Source organism: Phyllostomus discolor, chromosome 7 (assembly GCF_004126475.2).
Source record: "Phyllostomus discolor isolate MPI-MPIP mPhyDis1 chromosome 7, mPhyDis1.pri.v3, whole genome shotgun sequence".
In the NCBI taxonomy this organism is placed as follows: domain Eukaryota; kingdom Metazoa; phylum Chordata; class Mammalia; order Chiroptera; family Phyllostomidae; genus Phyllostomus; species Phyllostomus discolor.
This window is the reverse complement of record NC_040909.2, coordinates 86,092,422-86,118,947: the sequence shown is the minus strand read 5'-3', so window position 1 is coordinate 86,118,947 and position 26,526 is coordinate 86,092,422. Positions and strand designations below refer to the sequence as shown.

Genomic DNA, 26,526 nt, shown 5'->3' with positions numbered 1-26,526 from the left:
AAAAATTACAGTTTAAGGCTAACCCTTCAGTTCTGGAAAATTAATACCTAAGTTTCACATTTGATTATTATTTAACATCCATAAATAAGAAAACAAGAGAAAGAAATCCATATGCTTGTTCCTGTTAACACTACAGTGACTTAGGAAGTGACAGCTAGTCTCATAGGAAGAGGAGCTAGTCTTTTTCACACTTGAGTAGTATTGAGTTCAACAAATTTTCTTAATTTTAAAAGATCCATGGATCCATGACGTGTGACCAAAATAAATCAGGTAATGAGAAACTATAAATAGGAGTTTGAAAGTTAAAATGCAATCCACAAAATTTATTATATACTTCTTCAAGGTGGTTTTCTTTGACATAAAGTTTACTGTAATATTATAGTAAGTCCAAGAAAGCCTGCTAGAAAAACATTGCAGAGTGGCATTATCTTTATCCTCTCAGTACAGTAGTTTCAAACCCTACCAAAGACTTCACTATTTTTCTTTTACTATATCCTCATGTTAAAAAAATATTTCTTGTCCTTTAAAGGGTCTAAATTTCATAATGAGTGATTTCTTTCTATATCTGTTTTTATTTGAATATTGACTTCAACTGCAATTTAATTTTTTTCTAAATTTCAACTTCTTATTACTTGAATATCTGAAAACTATAAACTATTTCATGAGAAAAAGACCACCTTTGTTCAAATACTACTACACGGTGACTTTAAGTGCTCATATTCTATGTGGCAAACCTAAGCAGAAATGAAAGCCTGGAGTTTGGCAAAGATAGAAGTGTAGGTGGAAATTCTTCACTTCCCCACACAATCAAAGGATAGCAACCAATTTTAAAACAATAAACAATCAGAACTGCCAGAAAATCAAACTGTATGGAACTCCAACAACTGAAGAGTAAAGAAACATTCATCCAGACTGGTAGGAGGGGCAGAGACTGGCAGCCTGGTGGCAAACAGGGAGGACAAGATGAGGACTGGCTGACCCAGAAACTGAAGACTCCTAACCTCTAACTGTAAAATCCTGTAAGGATTGTGAAGATGGGAGAAACTCCCAGTATCAGAGGAGAGGCCCATGGGATCCTAGAATGTACACAAACCCACCCACCTGGGAATCAGTACCTGAAAGGGCACAATCCACTTATGGGAAGTGAGGGAAGTGAAGGAAATGGGTGAGAGCCAAGCAAGCAACACTGTTCCCTCTCTGACTACTCCCCAAAGAAAGCACAAAATGCAATAAAGTGGGCTGTTCAGCCCTGGGGAAAACCTAAGGCTCTGCCACTTACAACATAAAAGCAGTGCCAAGACAAAGAGATACAGCCCAAATGAAAGAAAAGATCCAACTCCAAAAAAAACTAAGCAAAAAAGAGATAGACAACCTGTCAGGTGCAGAGTTCAAAACAATGGTAATCAGGATGCTCACAGAAATTATTTGAGTTTGGTCTCAAAATGAAGGAAGAAATGAATGTAAAGGAAAATATATAGAGAACCAACAGTGAAGGGAAGGAAACCAGAACTCAGATCAATGATTTGGAGCAGAAGGAAGATATTAACATCCCACTGGAACAAAATGAAGAAACATGAATTCAAAAAAATGAGGAGAGACTTAGGAATCTCCAGGACAACTTTAAGCTCTCCAATGTCCAAATCATAAGGGTGCTAGAAAGAGAAGAGGAAGAACAAGAAATTGAGAACTTATTTGAATAAATAATAAAGGAAAACTTCCCCACTGGCAAAGGAAATAGACCTCCAGGAAGTCCAGGAAGCCCAGAGAGTCCCAAAGAAATTGGACCCCAAAAGGCACACACTACAGCACATTATCATTAAGTTACCCAAGATTAAAGATAAGGAGAGAATCTCAAAAGCAGCGAGAGAAAGGGAGACAGTTACCTATAAAGGAGTTCCCATAAGACTATCAGCTGATTTCTCAAAAGAAACTGTACAGGCAAGAAGGGACTGGAAAGAAGTATTCCAAGTCATGAAAGGCAAGGACCTACATCCAAGACTACTCTATCCAGCAAAGCTAGCATTTAGAATAGAAGGGCAGATAAAGTGCTTCTCAGATAAGGTCCAGTTAAATGAGTTCATCATTACCAAGTCCTTAGCAAATGAAATGTTGAAAGGACTTATGTAAGAAAAAGAAAATCTTTTGAACCTAGCCCTGGCTGGTGTAGCTCAGTGGATTGAGCGCAGGCTGGGAACCAAAGTGTCCCAGGTTCGATTCCCAGCCAGGGTACATTCCTGGGTTGCAGGCCATAACCCCCAGCAACCGCACATTGATCTCTCTCTCTCTCTCTCTCTCTCTCTCCCCCTTCCTTCCCTCCCTAAAAAATAAATAAATAAAATCTTTAAAAAAAGAAAAGAAATTTCATTAAAAAAAAAAGAAAATCAAAACTATGAACAGTAGAATGACAACAAACACAACTATCAACATCTGAACCTAAAATAAAACAACAAAAATAAACTAACCAAAAAAACTAGAACAGGAACACAATCACAGAAATGGAGATCACATGTAGGGTTACCAGCAGGGAAGGGGAGAAAGGAGAATGGGGGGAAAAGGTACAGGGAAGAAGAAGCATAATTGGTAGGCATAAAATAGGGGGAAATTAAGAATAGTATAGGAAATACAAAAGCCAAAGAACTTATATGTATAACCCACAGACATGAACTAAGGTGGGGGGTATGCTGGAGGGTGGGGGGTATATGACAGAGTGAGAATAAAGGGGAGAAATAAATTGGGACAACTGTAATAGCATAATCAATAAAATATAAAATATACAAACAAACACACAAACATACACACACACACACACACACACACACAAATAAAGGAAAGCCAGTTGAGGAGGGAAGTATTCTGTAAAAAGTACTCCTTTTCTGTGTTGGCCCTGGATCCTGGAATAGTGAATTGGCACCCACTAAATCTGAATGCCTCTCTCTAACAGTATCTGTAGGTGTTTGTATAGACAAAACATTGTTCTTAAGATGTCAGTGGGAATATCTGATCAGACCACACTTTCAAAGCTATATGAATATACCTGATAATACATTGATCATGCACAAAAATTTATATATATATATATAATATGTATATATATATTTCTATATATAAATATATGAGTATACATATGCACAGACACACAGTGGGTTGTAATACTAATTTCCATTCTCACCTCACTATGGGCTCCATGAAACCCTTAGCCACCATAGCTAAGTGAATCTTCCATGCTCCATCCTAATTTTTACTATATTCCCATTTGTTGCCCTGGTTCCCAGTTCTCTTACTATCTGGGCTATAATAACCTCAGTCTCTTCATTTGCAACTGATCAAGTTAAGTATGCAAACCTTATTAAGTACTTCTGAGCATACTTGGTTTTCTTCAATACTAAATTTCTAGGTAAATTTCTTATTACACCTGAGAGCAATTTTTCTCTTAAGAGGGAGCTTAGTTCTCCTCTGTCTCTGCCATGGTTTACATCTTCAATAATATAATAAGTTGTGGGCAGAAAAGAGAGAGGAGTATATACCTGTTCTACATTCCATCCGTGAAAACAATTGGATCTAAACTATAAGAGGCTCTTCAATCTGCATAAATATCTTTGAGCTTAATGATATCCTCACAATTTACTAATATAGTAGTTTAAATGTGGCCTCAATTTCTTTGCTGCTCCTCTCATTGAGAGGTGGATTCAAATATCCCTTCTTGAATCTGGACTGGCCTCAGTGGCCCTCTGGACAAATATAATGTGTCAAGAGATTAATACATTGTGGGACTTCTGAGTTACAAGAAGCCTTATGGCACTGTCTGGGGAAAACCAGCCACGGTGCAAGTCCATCTACACTGAGACCACCATGCTGTGAATAAGCTCAGGCTGGTCATATTGATCTGTGTTTCTTCCCTAGTGTGATTTCTTTCCCTTCAGTCCAACACTTCTTTCCCCCTTTACCAAGCAATTCTGTGGAATAACAACTGGGTATCCTACAATTTAATTGAATTCAGACACTGTCAGGAGACAGCACCAGTTCCCACAGGTTAAAGGTTTAGTCCTAAATGACAGGCCCCCTCACATGCACACACACACCTCAGACACCAGGAGCAAGTCCAAGTTGTTGCCAGTGCTTCTGACCAACTGGCTGTAGATCAGAGGTTCCAGTGACCCCTTCTTGAATTCACTTAATTTGTTAGAGTGACTCAAAGAACTCAGGGAAAGAGTTATCAGTTTATTACAGGACATGATAAAGGATACAGAAGAACATTCAGATGAAAGAGCTGCATGGAGCAAACTATGTTGGAAGCAAATCAGAGCTCTCATGCCCTCTCCAGGTGCCACTCTCCCAGCACTTCCATGTGATCACCAACCAGGAAGCTCTGGGAACCTTGTTCATTTGGAATTTTATGCAGGCTTCATCACAGAGGCACGATCCATCATTAACTCCATCTTCTCAAGAGAATGGGAGATGGGGATGAAAATTCCAAGCTTCTAATACGGTTTGGTCTTTCCAGTAACCAGTCCTCATCCAGGAGCTATCCAGGAGCCCACCCAGAGTCACTTCATTCAAACAAAGAAACACTCCTATAACCCAGGAAATTACAACAGTATCAGAAGCTCTGTGGCAAAAACTGGAGGCAGAGACCAATCCATAACTTCTATTATCTCACACTTTCAAGCAGATAGTGTGGAGAACATAGAAACCCAGAACAGTTAAAATTCCAGCCCAACACTTGGCCTCAGTCAAGTCTTCCCAACTATCTCTAGCCATTCCCTCCAGCTGAGAACCCATTTGACACAAGCATAGATGGCCTGTCTCTGCTGGGCTTTGCACAAGCTCTTGAGCCACAAAATTATGAGCCTAATAAAATAATTGTTGATTTATAGCATTAAATTTTGGAGTAATTTTTTTTGTAGCAAGAGATAAGTGAAATGGCTAATAAAAACCCTCAGTTCTGTTGAGTCATTTCACAATGTTTATCAAGAAGTTTACATGAGAACACATGGTATTTCCCAATGCTGCCTATAGAAGAGAATCCTGATTAGGAAGACACATATTATAATGTACTAGTAATCTATACTCCCAAGCATAGGGATATTTTAATGTTATAGTGAAAAATAAAATGTACATCTTCTCCTTTCACAGGTGTCTGAGGTGTTATTACTGGGCAGTTCGAAGTTTGATTACCATTGGGGGCCTTCCAGAAGCACAAACTTTATTTGAAATTGTTTTTCACTTGCTGAATTTGAGGTGGGGTTGGATTCTGTGCTCTCCAGTTTAATTGGTTGGGTAAATTAAGATGTGAAAACCTAGATAAATAATGCTGTCATTTTTGAAAAGCTAACAAGTCTTTGTAAATTTTACAGAGGAAAAATCAAAATCTATATGGTGCTTTTGTAAAACTTTCATCTCTTTTAATGAATTGAAGGAGGATGTGGATAGGTCAACAACACTTCATTTTTTAAACCATTTCAAATCATTATCAAAAAACCTGAGTTCAATGAGTGTCAGGTTAGACTCACAGAGGAAGACAAGTTTCTAAATTAACTTCTTACTTGGAGCTTCCTGAAAACCTTTAAAAATTCTCTTATTGACTTGACTGGGTAGTTCAGCTGATTGGAACATTGTCCTGTAAACCAGAGGGTTGCAGGTTTGATCCCAGGTCAGGGCACATACCTAGGTTGCAGGTAAAACCTCTGGTCAGGGCGCTTACATGAGGAAACAATTGATGTTTCTCTTTCTTTCTCTTCTTCTCTCTCTAAAATCAATAAACATATCTTTGGGTGAAGATTTTTTAAAAGTTTTTTTAATGTCTCTTACTTACTTAACCTTCAAATATTGTCATAAAATCCCTGTGTTAAAATCAACTTTAGAAACAATTTAATGCAGAAGTTAACAAATGCCACCTAAATTAATTTAATTAATAAATCATTGGTTCATAAACATGTATTATGTAATCTCAGTGTCTTTATTCTCAAGAAATCACAGTCCAGAAAGTAAAGCAGATAAAAAATAACCATGGAAAGGTAACTGGCATTTGCAAGAGATAGGGCACAATATGTTTGTGAATTACCAGATTTACAAAACTGAAAAAAGCTTGAAAGCATAGTATCTTTATAGGTTACACTTCTTAGAAGTTACTTTACATGCTACATGTTTAAGAACAAAAAAAAGCCATGTCAAAATCTGTGCGCTTGGTAGAGTTAGACAGAACCACAAAGTGGTTATTCCCACTAGATAAACAATTGCTTCTCATTCACTACACATACAATGGTGTGAATAAAATCCATGCTTCAACAAAATTTAGCAATAAAAACTATCCTTTCTAATATCTGAAGCTGATCACACATAATCAAAACTCAACTCCTACATCCATCAATGTTAAGGATCTGTTATCCTAAGTACCAAAGGGTAGTCTGAAAACTCTGTATCAATTTAGAAAAGGGAAGCTTCCCAGAAGATTTCTTGGAAGAGAATGCATTTTTAATATCATTAAAAAAAAACAGGTAAGATGAATCTTTATCTTATGTTTAAGGAAATGGAAGGGGTACCAGACTGGAGGGAAGGAAGATTGTAAGTAACGTTCAAGATATATGTAAAGAAAAGATAGTTTAAGGGCTCTGAATGTTAAATCAAAGATATTGACTTTATCCTAAAAGCAATGGGAAGTTGTCCAGGGGAAGATTTTGAACAAAGAAGAGATTCAAGAAAGATTCATCAAAATATAGTATAATTTGGAGGGGTGATACTTTTTACAAATATAAGTTTTATTATTAGTTAGGTATCAGCATGCAATTGGCATCAAAAAGATACTTTGTTTCACAGATTCAGGAGGATGGGTAACATCACACCAAGGGGCAGGGGAGTGCAGGAAGAAGTACCAGGGAGGGAACTAATGAGCAGTGTAAGCCAGGTTAGGATTGGTTAGTTTAGATGATTTTGTGGGCTGTAGGAGCTGCCTCTGGTTGTCTGATCCTGGATCCTTGGGGTGATGAGGGCTGGTGGATAGTGACAAGGAATGTGAGAGCCCAAGAAAGAAGGCTCTACATGAGTTAGTTTGCATGTGGAGATACACACCCAGGAGAGATTTTTGCTATCTCCAGGAATTAGCTAACTCCAGATGACAGAATCCCAGATACCAAAACATCAAAATACAGAAAATAAAGAATATGGTCAATAAATTTACACAGGGATATGTCAGCTCTAACCTGAACATGGTAATAGGAGGACAGAGAGGTTGTGAAAGCAACTCTGTTTAGAATATTTAGGTTTGATAAGTATCCTTCAGTAAATGAATGGATCAAAAAATTATGGTACATTTACACGATGGAATGCTATGCAGTAGAAAGAAAGGAGCTTCCTACCCTTTGCAACAGCATGAATGAATCTGGAGAGCCATCCATGCTGTTACTAAGTGAAATAAGCCAGGTGGTGAAAGAGAAATAACATATGATCTCACCTATAAGTGGAACCTGGTCAACAAAACAAACAAGCAAGCAAAATATAACTAGAGACATTGAAATTAAGAACAAACTAACAGTAACCAGAGGGGAGGTGGGAGGAGATAATAGGGGGATAAGGGGGAAGGGTTTTCAGGATGTTTAAAGGACACATGGATGAAACCAAAGAGGGGGAGGATCAAGGGTGGGAAGTGGGGATGGCTGGGGTGGGAGGAGTGGTGGGGGGAGATGGAGACAACTGTACTTGAACAATTTTTAAAAAAGAGAAAAATATTTAGGTTTGAGAAGATGAACACCACACAGTTAGAAATTCTTAGTATAAAATATAACCTTAATGACTAGGGAAATTGCATTAAAATGATTGAAAATAGTAGGCTGGTTTAGAGAGAAGTGCAATTCAAATTCATATGTGTAATTTACACAATTGTATGCTAGAGATATAATATTGGTACAAATGGTAAAGTGTATTTAGTACTTACTATGTCCAAGGCAATTTTTACTAGATAAAAACTATGTCTAGCTCCAGTTCAATATTCTTGCTACTCAAGGTGTAGTCTTCAGACCAATAGCATCATATCGCTTGGGAATTTCAGATTTCAGGCTAGGCCCAAGACCTAAGGAGTTGACCTCTTTATTTTAAGGTCTTCAGATGCATATGCACCTGAAAGTTTGAGAAGCAGTGCTTTATACACCATCCACATCTGCTTTTATATTGAATTTGAGTTTCCATCAAGAACAGGAAAAAATACAAAGCTACTGAAAATGCAGTAGTACTAAGGCACAAGAGAAAGACAGACAAAAGGTAGATATTTGTGCTTTAAACTCTCATAGTGAGTAAAGATGATGAGGCAAACTGTTAAACAAAAATAAGAGGGCTTGGAACAACAGCACCACTTATTCAAAATCCCCACCTATAACCACATCAAAAACTACACCCACACCTGATCAGCACATTTTAACTGCAATACTCTAATCTCTGATCCAATTCAGTGACTGACACTTTCTCCCTCTCATGCCCTCACAGTCTTCCCTAACCTAAGCACATGATGAGTACACGTCTACCTCAACTCCTATACCATCAAACACAGCACATAAATCACTCAGATTACTGTCACTACAAGTTCTGGGCCTTCAACATGGATAACTAATGCTTTTAATGGTTATTGGTTTCCAATTTAAAATTCTGATAAATTTACTGACCCAACCCCTAATGTCCCAATTCTCATAGCCTTAGATGACTCAGTCATGTTCATCATCTGTCCAGAACAGCTTGGAGAAAGAGATGTAGGAATTGAGGTCACTGAAGAATACTTGGAATAAGTGAGTATATCAGAGGCTGAAAAGCAGGTACCTAGTGTGACTCTCTGCATAGTTGCTCAGCAGACACTTTTCATAAGTACAGGAGCTTAGTAACTCTGAAAGAGAAACTGAGGAAAATGTCACAATAAAGAAGTCATTGGAAGTGGGTGTCAAGGAGTTAGCCACTTCTCCCTAAGCAGAAAAGGCTTAGCTACTAGAATGAATATCATCAGGGTGGAAGTAAGGCCCTGATTTTCCTCCCTATTATAGGTCCACAGTCAAAGCAAATTTACAACTACTTTCTTCCCTCTATGTGAGAGGAAGAGTCAAGCTATATATCTTTTTTGTGCCAAAACTTTAAAGATCAGCTTTTAATCTAGAGTGGGATTTTATGGGTAAGTTATAAACATTCAAGAACTAAAGCTTCACAGACCATTAAATATTGTCAAAGTAGTAGATGAAGCTTCAGTGATTTCAACACATTTCAATGTCTGTGGAACACTGTACCTTGAGCATGATTAGGGTAGATTTTAACTGTCTGAACAACACAAAGGGAATTACAGAGGTTGCAATTTCATGATGAATTGAGTCTATAAAGCCACCACACTGGATAATTTATGAAGGAGGCTTTCAAAGCAAGACTCAACAAAATAGTCTAGCCATGCTGCCAGGTAATGGCACTACTTTTTTGTACATTTCTTGCATGAGCACAAGCTGGTTAGTTTTTTTAAAATATCAACTAACATCTTTGCAGTATACACAAATTTTCAAAGAATTGTGTATAGTCATGTATTATGTGACTAAATTCTCACAAAAGCTTCATGTGGTAAAAAAGACAGGTCTTACTGTTACTGGTATTGGGTCAGAATTTGCCCAGTATGTTATGGAAATGGTAAAAATCTAGGCTCATATCAGAGTGTTAAAAATAAAATTGTCAGAATTAGAATGCAAAGTGTGGACTGACTGCATTTTTGGTTTTAGATATAAGATGTCATTTGGCACAACCTCTCTGCTTTATAGATCCAACTCACAATCCTTCCTCCCCCAACAAGAGTATTATCTTCTTTCCATCCTTTCTAAAAATCAGCTAGCTGGGTGGAAGACCACGGTTAACACTATACATAGTGAAAGGATCTCCTATATCTTCCCTACTTGCTACTACTGTAAATAGCATAGAATTCTCGGTAGCAGTCTTAAACCATTTTGCCCTCCCCTCCATCTGATGACAAAAAAGAATAGGTGGAGGAGGTGAACACCAGGATACCCACTGGAAGAGGAAACCCAACAACTAAGGAACCACTAACAGATAACAGCAGAAGAACGTGAAGGAGGGAGTAGTAACCACACAAACCTCAATCCAGGACTTATCTGGAAATACAACTAAACAGTAGAGACAGTACCCAATACAAACAACTGAACAAGATTTCTTTAAACCTTGTACACACAGAAGAACCAGCCTCAACACAACCTGCCCTCACCAGCACAACAAAATACAGAAGGTGGTGGACAGAGTGACCCACATTTAACCAGCTGGCGGGAAGGAACCACCAAAAAAAGACTCAACAACAATCAAAACCCAAAGGCAAACACAAAGCCAACTTAAACAACAGCCCAAGACCAGCGAGCTTGGGGGGTCAAGGAAACAGCACCACTGAAACTCACTGCTACTCTACTAAAGAAGTTCACATCATAAACCCAGGGAGCCAGAACAGATCAATATAAGAAGCTGAGACGAACAAGAAGAGTCTCACAAACAATGGGAAGACAAAGAAATACTCCCCAAATGAAAGGAAAGGAGGAAGCCTCAAAAAGAATGCTAAATGAAACAGAGGCAATTCAACTATCAGATATTGAATTCAAAGCAGTGATTGTCAGGAAGCTCAAGGAGCTCACAATGAGCTACGAGAAACTACAGGGAAGCTACAATGAACTCAATGAAAACTACATCAGCATAAAAAAGGAAATAGAAACTCTCAACAAGGGCCAAGAGGAAATGAAGAATACAATCTCTGAAATGAAGAACACAGTAGAAGGAATGAAAAGCAGGATTGATGAAGCAGAAGATCGGATCAGCGAGCTAGAGGACAAAATAGAAGAAAACACCCAGAAAGAGCAAGAAAGGGAAAACAGGCTCAGAAAGAATGAAGAGGGATTAAGAGAAATGCAAGACAATATGAAACGTAATAATATCCATATAATAGGGATACCAGAAAGAGAAGAAGAAGAACAAGGGATAGAAAACCTAGTTGAACAAGTGATGATGGAAAACTTCCCTAATTTGATGAGACAAAAAGTCACACAAATACAGGAAACACAGAGAGTCCCAATCAAGAGGAACCCAAGGAGGCCCACCTCAAGACACATCATAATTAAAATGGCAAAATTTCAAGACAAAGAGAGAATCTTAAAGGCAGCAAGGGAGTAGAAGGAAGTAACATACAAGGGGGCCCCAATAAGGCTAACAGCTGACTTCTCAATGGAAACACTCCAAGCCAGAAGAGAATGGCAAGAAATAATCCAAGTAATGAGAACCAGAGGCCTGCAACCACACCTACTTTACCCAGCAAGGCTCTCAATTAAGATATAAGGCCAAATAAGAAGCTTCTCGGACAAAAGAAGTCTAAAAGAATACACCTCCACTAAACCAGCTCTGCAAGAGATGCTGAAGGGACTGCTTTAAGGAAAGAAAGGAAAAGAGAGAGTGAGAGAAGATCACACATACATAAAAGGCAATGAATAAGTACCTATCAATAATAACCTTAAACGTAAATGGACTAAACGCTCCAATCAAAAGACATAGAACAGCTGATTGGATAAGAAAACATGACCCACACATATGCTGTCTACAAGAGACCCACCTCAGGATAAAAGATCTGCACAGGTTGAAAGTGAAGGGCTGGAAACAAATTTTCCAAGCAAATGGACAGGAAAAAAAAGCTGGGGTAGCAATACTCATATCTTACAAAATAGACTTCCAAAGAAGATCCATAAAGACAGACCCAGAAGGTCATTTCATAATACTCAAGGGAAGAATTCACCAAGAAGACATAAACATAGTAAATATATATGCACCCAACATAGGAGCACCTAAATACATAAAGAAAATCTTAGAGGACTTCAAGAAAGATATGGACAGCAACACAATTATTGTGGGGGATTTTAACACCCCTCTATCAAAAATGGACAGATCTTCCAAACAAAACATCAACAAAGATATTGTGGCATTGAACAATACCCTAGACGAACTGGGCTTTACTGATATTTACAGAACCCTCCATCCCAAAGAAGCTAAATACACATTTTTTTCAAATGTACATGGAACATTTTCAAAGATTGACCACATGATAGGACACAAAACAAGCCTCAACAATTTCAAAAAAATTGAAATCATACCAAGCAATTTCTCGGATCACAAGGGACTGAAACTAGAAACCAACCACAAGGAAAAAAACCCAAAACACTCAAATACATGGAGATTAAACAGCATGCTATTAAACAAGGAATGGGTCAAGAATGATATTAGGGAAGAAATCAAACGGTTTTTGGAAACAAATGAAAACGAACTCACAACAACCCAAAACTTATGGGACACAGCCAAGGCAGTCCTGAGAGGGAAGATCATAGCGATACAGGCCCACCTAAAAAAGTTAGAAACATTTCAAACAAACAACCTAACCCTACATCTACAAGAACTCGAGGAACAACAACAAAGACAGCCCAGAGCAAGCAGAAGGAAGGAAATAACCAAGATCAGAGCAGAATTAAATGACATAGAGACTAAAAGCACAATTCTAAAGATCAATGAATACAAGAGTTGGTTCTTTGAAAAGATAAACAAAAATCGACAAGCCTTTAAGCAGACCCATCAAGAAAAAAGAGAAAACCCAAATAAACACAATCAGAAATGAAAGGGGAGAGATTACAAAAGATACCACAGAAATACAAAGGATTGTAACAAATTACTACAAAGAGCTGTATGCCAAGAAATTTGAAAACCTAGATGAAATGGACAAATTTCTAGAAAAATATAACCTTCCAAAACTCAATAAAATGGAAGCAGAAAGCCTGAACAAACCAATAACAGCAAAAGAAATTGAAGCAGTAATCAAAAAACTCCCAACACATGAAAGCCCTGGACCAGATGGTTTCACAGAAGAATTCTACAAAGCATTTAAGGAAGAACTAACACCTATCCTTCACAGACTATTTCAAAAAATCCAAAAAGATGGAAGACTACCAAACTCTTTTTATGAGGCCAACATCATCTTAATTCCAAAACCAGATAAAGACACAACAAAGAAAGAAAACTACAGGCCAATATCGCTGATGAACATTGACGCTAAAATCCTCAACAAGATACTGGCAAACTGCATCCAACAGTACATTAAGAAGATCATACACCATGACCAACTTGGATTCATTCCAGGTATGCAAGGATGGTATAATATACGCAAATCAGTAAATGTAATACATCACATAAACAAAAGCAAAGACAAAAACCACATGATCATATCAATAGATGCAGAAAAACCATTTGATAAGGTATAGCACCCATTCATGATAAAAACACTCAGTAAAGTGGGAATAGAGGGAGCATTCCTCAACATAATAAAGGCCATATATGAGAAACCTACAGCCAACATTATACTCAATGGGCAAAAATTAAAATCTTTTCCATTAATTTCAGGAACAAGACAAGGCTGTCCACTTTCACCACTTCTATTCAATATAGTACTGGAAGTTCTAGCCACAGTAATCAGACAAGAAAAAGAAATAAAAGGAATCCAAATCGGAAAGGAGGAAACAAAACTGTCACTGTTTGCAAATGACATGATAGTGTACATAGAAAATCCTATAGACTCCACCAAAAAACTGCTTGACCTAATAAATGAATTTGGTAAAACAGCGGGATACAAAGTCAATATCCAGAAATCAAAGGCATTTCTGTACACCAACAATGAAACAGCAGAAGCAGAAATCAAGAAAAAAATCCCATTTGAAATAGCAAAAAGGAAAATAAAATACCTAGGAATAAACCAAACCAAAGAGGTAAAAGACCTGTATTCAGAAAACTACATAACATTGAGGAGAGAAATCAAGGAAGACACAAACAAATGGAAACATATACCGTGTTCATGGATTGGAAGAATTAATATCATCAAAATGTCCATACTACCAAAAGCAATTTACACATTCAATGCAATACCTATTAAAGTACCAATGGCTTATTTCACAGACATAGAACAAACACTTCAACAATTTATATGGAACCATAAACGACCCCGAATAGCTGCTGCAATTTTGAGAAAGAAGAGTAAAGTAGGAGGAATCACAATACCTGACACTAAACTATACTACAAGGCCACTGTAAGCAGTACAGCCTGGTACTGGCATAAAAACAGGCACATAGACCAATGGAACAGAACAGAGAGCCCAGAAATAAACCCAAGCCTCTACGGTCAATTAATATTTGACAAAGGAAGCAGCAACATAAAATGGAATAAAAATAGCCTCTTCAACAAATGGTGTTGGGAGAACTGGACAGCTACGTGCAAAAAAATGAAACTCGAGCACCAACTTACACATTATACAAAAATAGATTCAAGGTGGATAAAAGACTTAAATATAAAGGGTGACACCATTAAAGTCCTAGAAGAGAACGTAGGTAGGAAAATCTCAGATATTTCACGCAGAAACTTTTTTACTGACTTGTCTCCTAGAGCAAGGGACATAAAGGAAAGAATAAACAAATGGGACATCATCAAAATTAAAAGCTTTTGCACAGCTAAGGAAAACAGTATCAAAATAAAAAGAGAACCAACTGTATGGGAAAACATATTTGCTAATGATACCTCAGACAAGGGTCTAATCTCCAAAATATATAAAGAACTTACACGACTCTACTCTAAGAAGACAAGTAACCCAATTAAAAAATGGGCAAAGGACTTGAACAGACACTTCTCCAAGGAGGACATACAGAAAATCCAAAGACACATGAAGCGATGCTCAATATCGCTAGCCATCAGAGAGATGCAGATTAAAACCACAATGAGATACCACTTCACACCAGTCAGAATGGCCATCATAAACAAAGCAACAAACAACAAGTGTTGGAGAGGATGTGGAGAAAGGGGGTCCCTAGTGCACTGTTGGTGGGACTGCAGACTGGTACAACCATTATGGAAAGCAGTTTGGAACTTCCTCAGAAAACTAAAAATGGATCTGCCTTTTGACCCAGCAATTCCATTGCTGGGACTCTATCCTAAGAACACTAAAACACCAATCCAAAAGAACCTTTGCACCCCGATGTTCATAGCAGCACAATTTACAATAGCTAGGTGCTGGAAGCAACCTAGATGCCCATCAGTAAATGAATGGATCAAAAAACTATGGTATATTTACACAATGGAATTCTATGCAGCAGAAAGAAAGAAGGAGCTCATACCCTTTGCAACAGCATGGATGGAGCTGGAAAGCATTATGCTAAGTGAAACAAGCCAGGCAGTGAAAGACAAATACCACATGATATCACCTTTAACAGGAATCTAAACAACAAAACAAAACAAAACAAAAAACTAGCAAAATATAACCAAAGACACTGAAATAGAGGATAGTCTGACAGTGGCCAGAGGGGAGAGAAGAGGGAATTTCAGGGGGGAATGGGTAGGGATTACAGGAACAAATTTGGAGGACACATGGACCAAAACTAGGGGTGGGGGGTAATGGGGGGAAGGTGGGAGGGTTGGGTGGAGGGGCTGGAACGGGAGTAGGGGGGAGAAAACTGTACTTGAACAATGATTGAAATAAAAAAAAAAAAGATGTCATTTGGGCAGTGACAGCCAATCAGAACAGCTTCTGGGTCTGCATTTAAAACACCATCACCTCTGTGAACACTTATTCCATTCTGAAGATTGTGCAAAAGTAGGTTCGGGCTTGTTATGAATACACATGGGACTCTCAAAGGATGCTGGGCAAGCGTGACAAATTATGTCATGTGATGGACATTCAGGAAAGCAGAAGCAAGACCCACTGGATTGAACAAGAAATTGAAAAACAACTAAATGATCTTTAAAGTGTTTATTGTATACTGTCTTTTTCCTTAAATATCTAGCTGTAACTTACTAGTTATGCAAATCCTGGGATAGCAAATGCTGAATTTTATTCAGTGCCTCCCAGGTGCAGTTATTACACACATTGCCTCATAGAATCAGGAAATTTAGATGTCTTCAACCCCTCTTAGGAGACAAGGATATGGAGGCTCCTAGCTGAAACTCTGGCCAAGGTCACAGAGCCAGCAGACACCTAAATGGGTCTCAGACTCTCTCTCCAAGAAAACCAAGTCCTTTCTAAGATGTCACTGTCTTAGGTGGAGTGCAGCACTGAAAAGAATAGTGAGCTTTGGACCAGCATCCTATGGCCAGCTATCTCTAACAAGAGACCCTCATCAATTCATAGTGGTGACTATTAGTTAAAATAATTTATATTAAATGATGTAAAGTAAAAGATAGTGTGTTCATTGACAAGAATCAGATTGAAGTTTTAGTTTGTTCCTTCCCAAAGAGGAATTAGTGCCACTGAGAAGACCAGAAAGTTTCATGAGTGCAAATCACAATGCAATTCTCAAATCACAAAGGTTCTAAAAGAAAGCAGATAAGAACCCCTAGTTGTTAACAGTAGGACTTTTATCCACATTTCTGCTACTTTTAATAGACAGCGCTGAATCTGAAGACCAAAACTACGATCCAGAATAAGGAGCTGTACTTTTACAGAAAGGATTCTCTTATTTGGAACCAATATTAGAATCCAAATAAGAATATAATGTAGCAATTGTTCTTTCTAAATGTTTATAAGAAAATATCAAAAATGATCAACTCTCAGGGTTGAGCAACACCAGGGGAAACCTTGTGGCTTGAAGGCACAGAGAGGGCAGTTGGACTGGGAGAAAATCACCCAGAGGCTGTGAGCACCCACTCATAGCCCTGGGAGAAGTGAGTGCCTCTAGCTGGCATGACCAGGGGTGGCCTGGAAGTGTGCCCACACCTCCAGCTCAGTGGGAGTGTGGATCAGTGGAAAACCCAGACCTCGTAACCCCGATCCAGGAAAGGACGCAGGTGTTCTCAGGTTTCTGGAGACTGCGCTGCTGAACTGTGGAAGCGCAGAACCCCTTGGGAATCCTGACTCTCGCCTGGTGAACCCAGAAGGGACGCAGTGCTTACTGCATTCCTAGAGCCCAAAACTCAAAAATTTGGTGGATGGGCACACCCTTTTACAATCCCCAGAGATGGCACCGTGAATCCAAAAAAGTTACGGGTGCTTCCTGAGATCATAGAGCTCACCGAGGTGGAATTTGGGGGAAGGACACATCTTCTTGCAATCCTGGGAGCTTGCATCCTGAAACCAAAAAGACACAGGAGCCGTACTGGGGGCCCCAGAGCCCTGGAGACCTCGGCAGTGAGCACCAGAGAGTGTGCTGGGGAGCGCCCAGGGTCCTGTAGGGGAAAGTCAGATTGGCCCTGGGGAGAGCACCCTGCTGGCCCTGGGGATAGTACCTGAGAGACTTACTGAGATTTGGCTGGGAAGAGTGATAAGCATTTCAAACGCCCTTCAGCCTGCTGAAGCCAGCAAGATCAGAAAAACTGGTCTGGCCAGTTAGAAACCAACAAAAGGTTTTTTGGTTTGGTTTTGTTTTGTTTTGTTTTGTTTTGTTTTGTTTTGTTTTTTGGCTGTTGTTGGTTGATTAATTTTATCTTGTGTTTTAAGTGACTTTTTATTTTTCAATTCTTATTATTTTTATATCTCTCAATCCCTTATGTTTCTCTTCCATTCATCCTAGTATTATTCCTTCCACTCCAAATTTATCTCTACTGCAATCCATCTTCTGCTTCCCCCCCCCCCTTTTTTTTTTTGATCTTGCAAGTTACTGCAAATTTGTATTATCTCTTTCTCACTTTTCTGACATTTTTTATTTTAATAGCATTTTGGTTTTCTTTTTCTTTCTGTATAATCTTCTTTGCTTGGCTGGTTATACTATCATTTGATAGGTTCCCCCTGTTAATTCAGTCACAGGGTGTTGATAATTTACTAGCCTTCATTTGTGTTCCATTAGTACACCTCTCAAGGTTCTATACTCCTTATACTTGTTATCTAGATCTCATAGATTCTGCCATATGATTGTTGCTTTAATATTATTATAAATAAGACCTAGTTCATACAATTGTAAATACTACTCAACACCCCTAACTCAGCCCAGTTTGCAATTTCCTGAACTATACTATTGTGGGGGTTGTCTCTATTCTTTTACACACTACTCCTATTTAATAATCTTTATTCCAACCCTACCTTGGAATCTAACCTGCCACAGCCTCACAGCTTTCTAAATCCAACTAACAATACTTTCATCCCCAATACGAGCCTTACCTTCTTTCCATCCTTTCTAAAACATGGCCAGTGGGGTGGAGGATCATGGATAACACTATAAAGAGCCAAAGGATAACCCATCTCTTCTCTACTGGCTGCTAATGTAAATATCATAGAATACTGTCCTGCTGTATTAAACCATTTTGCCTTACTCCTCCAACTGACCACAAAAAAAGAGTAGGGGGAAGTTGTGAACACCAGGATACACGAAGGAGACTACACCACTGAATCTCACAGGTATTCTACCACAGAAGTTTACACCATAATCACAGGAAACCAGAACATATCAATTTAAGAAACAGAAGCTAACAAGAAGAATCCCATGAACAATCAGAAAACAAAAAAAAAAACAATCCCCAACTGAAGGGAAAGGAGGAAGCCTCAGAAAAAATTCTAAATGAAATAGAGGCAACTCAACTATCAAATATTGACTTCAAAACAATGATTATCAGGAAGTTCAATGAACACACAATGAGCTACCAGAAGCTACAGGGAAGCTACAACGATCTCACTGCAAACCATATAAACAAAAAAAAGGAAATAGAAACTCTCAACAAGGGCCAAGAGGAAATGAAGAATAAAATTTCTGAACTGAGGAACACAGTAGAAGGAATGAAAAGCAGGATTGATGAAGCAGAAGACCAGATTAGTGAATTGGAGGACAAGTAAAAAAGAACACCCAGAAAGACCAAGAAAAGGAAAAGAGGCTCAGAAAGAATGAAGAGGGATTAAGACAAATGCAAGACAATATGAAACATAACAATATCCATATAATAGGGTTACCAGAAGGAGAAGAAGAAGAGCTAGGGACAGAAAGCCTATCTGAAAAAGTCATGAAGGAAAACTTCCCTAATTTGATGAGATAAAAAGTCCTACAAATCCAGGAAACACAGGGAGTCCCAATCAAGAAGAACCCAAAGAGGCCCACCTCAAGACTCATCATAATTAAAATGACAAAATTTAAAGACAAAGAGAGAATATTAAAGACAGCAAGGAAGAAACTAGAAGTAACATACAAGAGAGCCCCAATAAGGCTAGCAGCTGACTTCTCAATGGAGACACTGCAAGCCAGAAGAGAATGGCAAGAAATATTCCAAGTAATGAGAAGCAGAGGTCTGCAATCAAGACTACTTTACCCAGCAAGGCTCTCAATCAAAATAGAAGGCCAATTAAGAAGCTTCCCAGACAAAAGAAGTCTAAAAGAATACACCTCCACCAAACCAGCTCTGCAAGAGATTGTAAAGGGACTGTTTTAAGGAAAGGAAAGAAAAGAGAGAGAGAGAGAAAGAGAGAGAGAGAGAGAGAACCCGAAAGAGAGAGAGGAACACATGTACATAAAGGCAATGAGTAAATACCTATCAATAATAACCTTAAACGTAAAGAGATTAAATGCTCCAATCAAAAGACATAGAATAGCTGATTAGATAAGAAAACATGACCCACACATATGCTGCCTACAAGAGACCCACCTCTGGATAAAAGACCTGCACAGGCTGAAAGTGAAGGGCTGGAAACAAATTTTCCAAGCAGATGGACAGGAAAAAGAAAAGCCGGGGTAGCAATACTTATGTCTGACAAAATAGACTCAAGAGAAGAATCCACCAAGAAGGTACAAATATTGTAAACATATATGCACCCAACATAGGAACTCCCAAATACATAAAGACAATCTTAGAGGACTTCAAAGAAGATGTGGACAGCAACACAATTATAGTGGGGGATTTTAATACCCCACTATCAAAAATGGACAGATCTTCCAAAAAAATATCAACAAAGATACTGTGGCATTGAGCAATACCCTAGAGGAAATGGACTTAACTGATATATGCAGAGCCCTCCATCCCAAAGAAGGTAAATACACATTCTTTTCAAATGTACCTGGAACATATTCAAAGATTGACAACATGATAGGACACAAAACAAGCCCCAGGAATTTCAAGAAAACTGAAACCATACCAAGCATTTTCTCGGATCACAAGGGACTGACACTAGAAACCAACCCCAAGGGAAAACAAAAACAAAACATTCAAAATCATAAAGATTGAATGCTATTAAGCATGCTATTAAACAATGAATGGGCCAAGAATAATATTAGGGAGGGAACCAAAAGTTTCTGGAAACAAATGAAAACGAACTCACAAAACCCAAAACTTATGGGACACAGCCAAGGCAGTCCTGAGAGAGAACTTCATAGCAATACAGGCCCACCTAAAAAAGTTAGAAACATTTCAAACAAACAACCTAACCCTATGCCTACAAGAACTACAGGAATAACAACAAAGACAGCCCAGAGCAAGCAGAAGGAAGGCAATGACCAAGATCACAGCAGAATTAAATGGCATAGAGACTAAAAGCACAATTCTAAAGATCAATGAATACAAGAGCTGGTTCTTTGAAAAGATAAACAAAATTGACAAGCCTTTAAGCAGAGTCACCAAGAAAAAAAGAGAGAAGACCCAAATAAACACAATCAGAAATGAAAGAGGAGAGATTACAACAGATACCACAGAAATGCAAAGGATTGTAAGAAATTACTACAAATGCCAAGAACTATATGCCAAGAAATTTGAAAACCTAAGTGAAATGGACAAATTTCTAGAAAAATATAATCTTCCAAAACTCAGTGAAAAAGAAGCAGAAAGCCAGAACAAACCAATAACAGCAAAAGAAATTGAAACAGTAATCCAAAAACTCCCAACACACAAAAGCCATGGACCAGATGGTTTCACAGAATTCTACAAAACATTTCAGGAAGAGCTAGCCACTATTCTTCAAAGACTATTTCAAAAAATCCAAAAAGATGGGAGACTCCCAAACTCTTTTTATGAGGCCAACATCATCCTAATTCCAAAACCAGATAAAGACACAACAAAGAAAGAAAACTTCAGGCCAATATCACTGATAAACATTGACACTAAAATCCTCAACAAAATACTGGCAAACAGCATCCAGCAATACATTAAAAAGATCAAACACCATGACCAAGTGGGATTCATCCCAGGGATGCAAGGATGGTACAATATTCGCAAATCAGTAAATGTAATACATCACATGAACAAAAGCAAAGACAAAAACACATGATCATATAAATAGATGCAGAAAAAGCATTAGATAAGGTACAGCACCCATTTATGATAAAAACACTCAGCAAAGTGGGAATAGAGGGAGCATTCCTCAACATAATAAAGGCCATATATGAGAGACCTACAGCCAACATCATACTCAATGGGCAAAAATTAAAATCTTTTCCACTAAGGTCAGGAACAAGACAAGGCTGTCCACTTTCACCACTTCTATTCATTATAATACTGCAAGATTTAGCCACAGCAATCAGACAAGAAAAAGGAATAAAAGGCATCCAAAGCGGAAAGGAGGAAACAAAATTGCCACTGTTTGCAGATGACATAATAGTGTACATAGAAAATCCTATAGACTCCACCAAAAAACCGCTTGACCTAATGAACGAATTTGGCAAAACAACGGGATACAAAGTCAATATCCAGAAATCAAAGGCATTTCTGTACACCAACAATAAAACAGCAGAAGCAGAAATCAAGAAAAAATGCCATTTGAAATAGCAAAAAGAAAAATAAAATACCTAGGAATAAACCTAACCAAAGAGGTAAAAGACCTGTATTCAGAAAACCACATAACACTGAGGAAAGAAATCAAGGAAGACACAAACAAATGGAAACATATACTGTGTTCATGGATTAGAAGAATTAATACCATCAAAATATCCATACTACCAAAAGCAATTCACACATTCAATGCAATACCTATTAAAGTACCAATGGCTTATTTCACAGACATAGAACAAACACTTCAACAATTTATATGGAACCATAAACGACCCCGAATAGCTGCTGCAATTTTGAGAAAGAAGAGCAAAGGAGGAGGGATCACAATACCTGAGACTAAACTATACTACAAGGCCACTGTAATCAAAGCAGCCTGGTACTGGCATAAAAACAGGCACATGGCCCAATGGAACAGAACAGAGAGCCCAGAAATAAACCCAAGTCTCTACAGTCAATTAATATTTGACAAAGGAAGCAACAACATAAAATGGCATAAAAATAGCCTCTTCAACAAATGGTGTTGGGAGAACTGGACAGCCACGTGCAAAAAAATGAAACTTGAGCATCAACTTACACCTTACACAAAAATAAATTCCAGGTGGATAAAAGACTTAAATATAAACCGTGACACCATTAAAGTCCTAGAAGGAGAACATAGGTAGGAAAATCTCAGATATTTCATGCAGAAACTTTTTTACTGACATGTCCCCTAGAGCAAGGGACATAAAGGAAAGAATAAACAAATGGGACCTCATCCAAATAAAAAGCTTTTGCACAGCTGAAGAAAACAGTATCAAAATAAAAAGAGAACCAACTGTATGGGAAAACATATTTGCCAATGATACCTCAGACAAGGGTTTAATCTCCAAAGTATATAAAGAACTTACACAACTACACTCTAAGAAGACAAGCAACCTAATTACAAATGGGCAAAGGACTTGAACAGACACTTCTCCAAGGAGGACATACAGAAAATCAAAAGACACATGAAATGATGTTCAATATCTCTAGCTGTCAGAGATGCAAATTAAAACCATAATGAGATACCACTTCACACCAGCTAGAATGCTCATCATAAACAAAGCAACAAACAAGTGTTGGAGAGGTTGTGGAGAAAAGGGGACCCTAGTGCACTGTTGGTGGGATTGAAGACTGGTACAACCACTTTGGAAAACAGTATGGAATTTTATGAAAAAACTAAAAGTGGATTTGCCTTTTGACCCAGCATTTCCACTGCTAGAATTATATCCTAAGAACCCTGCAACACCAATCAAAAAGAACCTATGCACCCCAATGTTCATAGCAGTACAATTTACAATAGCCAAATGTTGGTAGCAACCTAGGTGCCCATCAGTAAATGTATGGACCAAAAAACTATGGTACGTTTACACAATGGAATTCTATGCAGCAGAAAGAAAGAAGGAGCTCCTGCCCTTTGCAACGGCTTGGATGGAGCTGGAAAACATTATGCTAAGTGAAATAAGCCAGGCAGTGAAAGACAAATATATGATCTCACCTTTAACAGGAACCTAAACAACAAAACAAAGAAACAAGCAGAATATAACCAAAGACACTGAAATAGAAGACAGGCTGACAGTGACCAGAGGGGAGAGAAGAGGGAATTTCAGGGGAGAATGGTAAGGGTTTACAGGAACAAATTTAAAGGACACATGGACAAAAAGTACGGAGAGGGTAGTAATGGGAGGGAAGTAGGGAGGGTTGGGTGCGTGGGCTGGATTGGGAGTAAAAGGGAGAAAACTGTACTTGAACAATGATTAAAATAAATAAATGAAAATAAAGAATGGCATTTGATAGTCAAAAAAAAAAACATTTTAAGTAGTATTTGTTCTTTTCTTTTATCATTGTTTAAGTACAATTGTCTCCATTTTCCCCCAACCACTGCCCCCACCACAGCCATCCCCATCTCCCACCCTCATTCCTACTCTACTTTGCTTTTTCCCATGTGTCCTTTATAGATGTTCTTGTACAACCTTCCCCCATTGTCCTCCCATTATCCCCTTCCACCTCCTCTCTTTCTATTGTTAGATTGTTCTTAATTTCAATGTCTCTGGTCATATTCTCCTTACTTTTTTCTTTTGTTGATTAAGTTCCAGTTAAAGGTAAGATCATATGGTATTTGTCCCTCACCATCTGGCTTATTTCACTTAGCATAATGCTCTTTACTTCCTTCCACACTGCCACAGGGTAGGAGATCCTTCTTTCTTTCTGCTACATAATACTCCATTGTGTGAATGTACCATAGCTTTTTGATCCATTTGTTTACTGATAGTCACTTAGGTTGCGTCCAGCAGTTGGCTATATTAAATTGTGATGCTATGAACATTGAGGTGCATAGGTTCTTTTGAAATGGTGTTTCAGGATTCTTAGGATATAATCCCAGCACTAGAATTGTTGGGTCAAAAGCCAGTTCCATTTTTAGTTTTCTGAGGAAATTACATACTGTTTTCCACAGTGAATGCACCAGTCTGCATTCCCACCAACAGTGCACTAAGGTTCCCTTTCCTCCACATCCTCTCCAACACTTTTTGTTTGTTTTTTTTGTTTATGATGAGCATTCTGGCTGGTGTGAAGTGGTATCTCATTGTGGTTTTAATTTGCATCTCTCTGATACCTAGTGATGCTGAGCATCTTTTCAAATGTCTCTGGGCCCTCTATATGTCCTCTTTGGAGAAGTGCCTGTTCAAGTATTTTGCCATTTTTTAACTCAGTTGTGTGTCATCCTGGAGTGGAGTCATGTAAGTTCTTTATATATTTGGGAGATCAAACCCTTGTCTGAGGTATCATTGGCAAATATGAGTTCCCATATGGTTGGTTCTTTTTTCATTTAAATGCCATTTTCTTTAGCCATGCGGGAGCCTTTTATTTTGATGAGATACCAGTTGTTTATTCTTTTTTTATGTCCCTTGCTCTAAGGGACATATCAGTGAAAATATTGCTGCATGGAATATCTGAGATTTCCTACTTATATTCTTCTCTAGTACTCTACTGGTGTCATGAAGTATATTTAAGTCTTTAATACATCATGGGTTTATTTTTGTACATGGTGTAAGTTGGTGATCAAGTTTCTTTCTTTCTTTTTTTTTTTTTTTTTTGCATGTACCTGTCCAGTTCTCCCAACACCATTTGTTGAAGAGGCTATTTTTATTCTATTTTATGCTTCTATCCCCTTTGTTGTTTGTTAATTGACCATAGGGACTTGGTTGTATTTCTGTGCTCACTAATCTGTTCCATTGGTCTATGTGTCTGTCCTTATGCCAGTACCAGGCTGCTTCGATTATAGTGGCCTGGTAATACAGTTTATCAAGGATTGTGATCCCTCCTACTTTGTTCTTCTTTCTCAAAATTGTTGTGTCTATTGATAACATTTATAGTTCTATATAAATTTTTGAAATGTTTGTTCTATGTCTGTGAAATATGGTACTTTAATAGGGATTGCACTGAATCTATAAATTTCTTTGAGTAGTATGGACATTTTGATGATGTTGATTCTTCCAATCCATGAACATGGCATATGGTTCCATTTGTTTGTCTCTTCCTTAATTTATTTCTTCAGCGTTGTGTAGTTTTTTAGGTACAGGTCTTTTACCTCTTTGGTTAGGAAGTAAAAGACCTGTATTCCTAAGAACTTTTTTTTCTTGTTATTATATCAATTGGGATCTTTTTCCTGATTTCCATTTCTGATATTTCATTGTTGGCATACAAAACTGCCTTCAATTTCTGAATATTGACTTTGTATCCCACCGTTTTACCAAATTCATTTTTTAGGTCAAGTAGTTTCTTGGTGGAGACTATATTATTTTCTATGTACACTATCTTATCATCTGCAAACAGTGACAGTATTGCTTCCTCCTTTCCAATTTGAACACTTTGTTCTCTTTTTCTTGTCTGATTGCTGTAGCTAGGACTTCTAATACTGTGTTGAATAGGAGTGGTGAAAGTGGATATCCTTGTGTTTTTCCAGATGTTACTGGGAAAGCTTTTATTTTTTGCCCATTGAATATGATGTTGGCTGTATGTCTCTCATTTATGGCTTTTATTATGTTGAGGAATGCTCCCTTTATTCCCACTTTGCAAAGTGTTTTTATCATAAATATGTGCTGTACCTTATCAAAGGCTTTTTTGGCTTCTATTAATATGATCATGTGATTTTTGTCTTTACTTTTGTCTATGTGATATATTATGGTTATTGATTTGTGAATATTGTACCATCCTTGCATCCCTGGGATAAATCCCACTTTGTCATGGTGTATGATCTTTTTAATGTATTGCTGGATCTGGTTTGACAATATTTTGTTGGGGATTTTAACATCTATTTTCATCAGTGACATTGGCCTGTAGTTTTCTTTCTTTGTTATGTTTTTATTTGGTTTGGGGATTAGGATGATCCTAGGTACATAAAGAGAACTGGGGAGACTTCCATCATTTTGGATTTTTTGTAATAGTCTGTGAAGGACATGGGTTACCTCTTTCTTCAATGTTTTGTAAAATTCTCCTGTGAAAGCCTCTGGTCCAGAACTTTTGTGTGCTGGGAGTTTCAAAAGAAACATTTTCTGCCAGCAGGGAGTGGCATTAAATATTCAAGGTGTTGTAAAGCAAAGACCTACAACCAGGGCTACTTTGCCCAGCAAAACTGTGACTTAAAATTTGTGTAGAAATAATGAACTGTCCAGAAAAGAAAAAGCTAAAGGAGTTTGTAAACACCAAACCAGTACTGCAACAAATGTGAAGGTCTTGTTTAAAAACAAGAAGAAGAAAAAGAA

The 26,526-nt window shown here is 38.0% G+C and overlaps 1 protein-coding gene across 1 annotated transcript in view; it reads left to right on the top strand.

The window, feature by feature from the left end:
- CNGB3 (cyclic nucleotide gated channel subunit beta 3) overlaps positions 1-26,526 on the top strand; it is a 171,231-nt gene that overhangs the window by 77,815 nt on the left and 66,890 nt on the right. Inside the window, 3 exon segments of the mRNA XM_036031671.1 lie at positions 5,134-5,277; positions 8,240-8,250; positions 15,566-15,741. Of these exon segments, the coding sequence (XP_035887564.1) occupies positions 5,134-5,277; positions 8,240-8,250; positions 15,566-15,741 (331 nt within the window).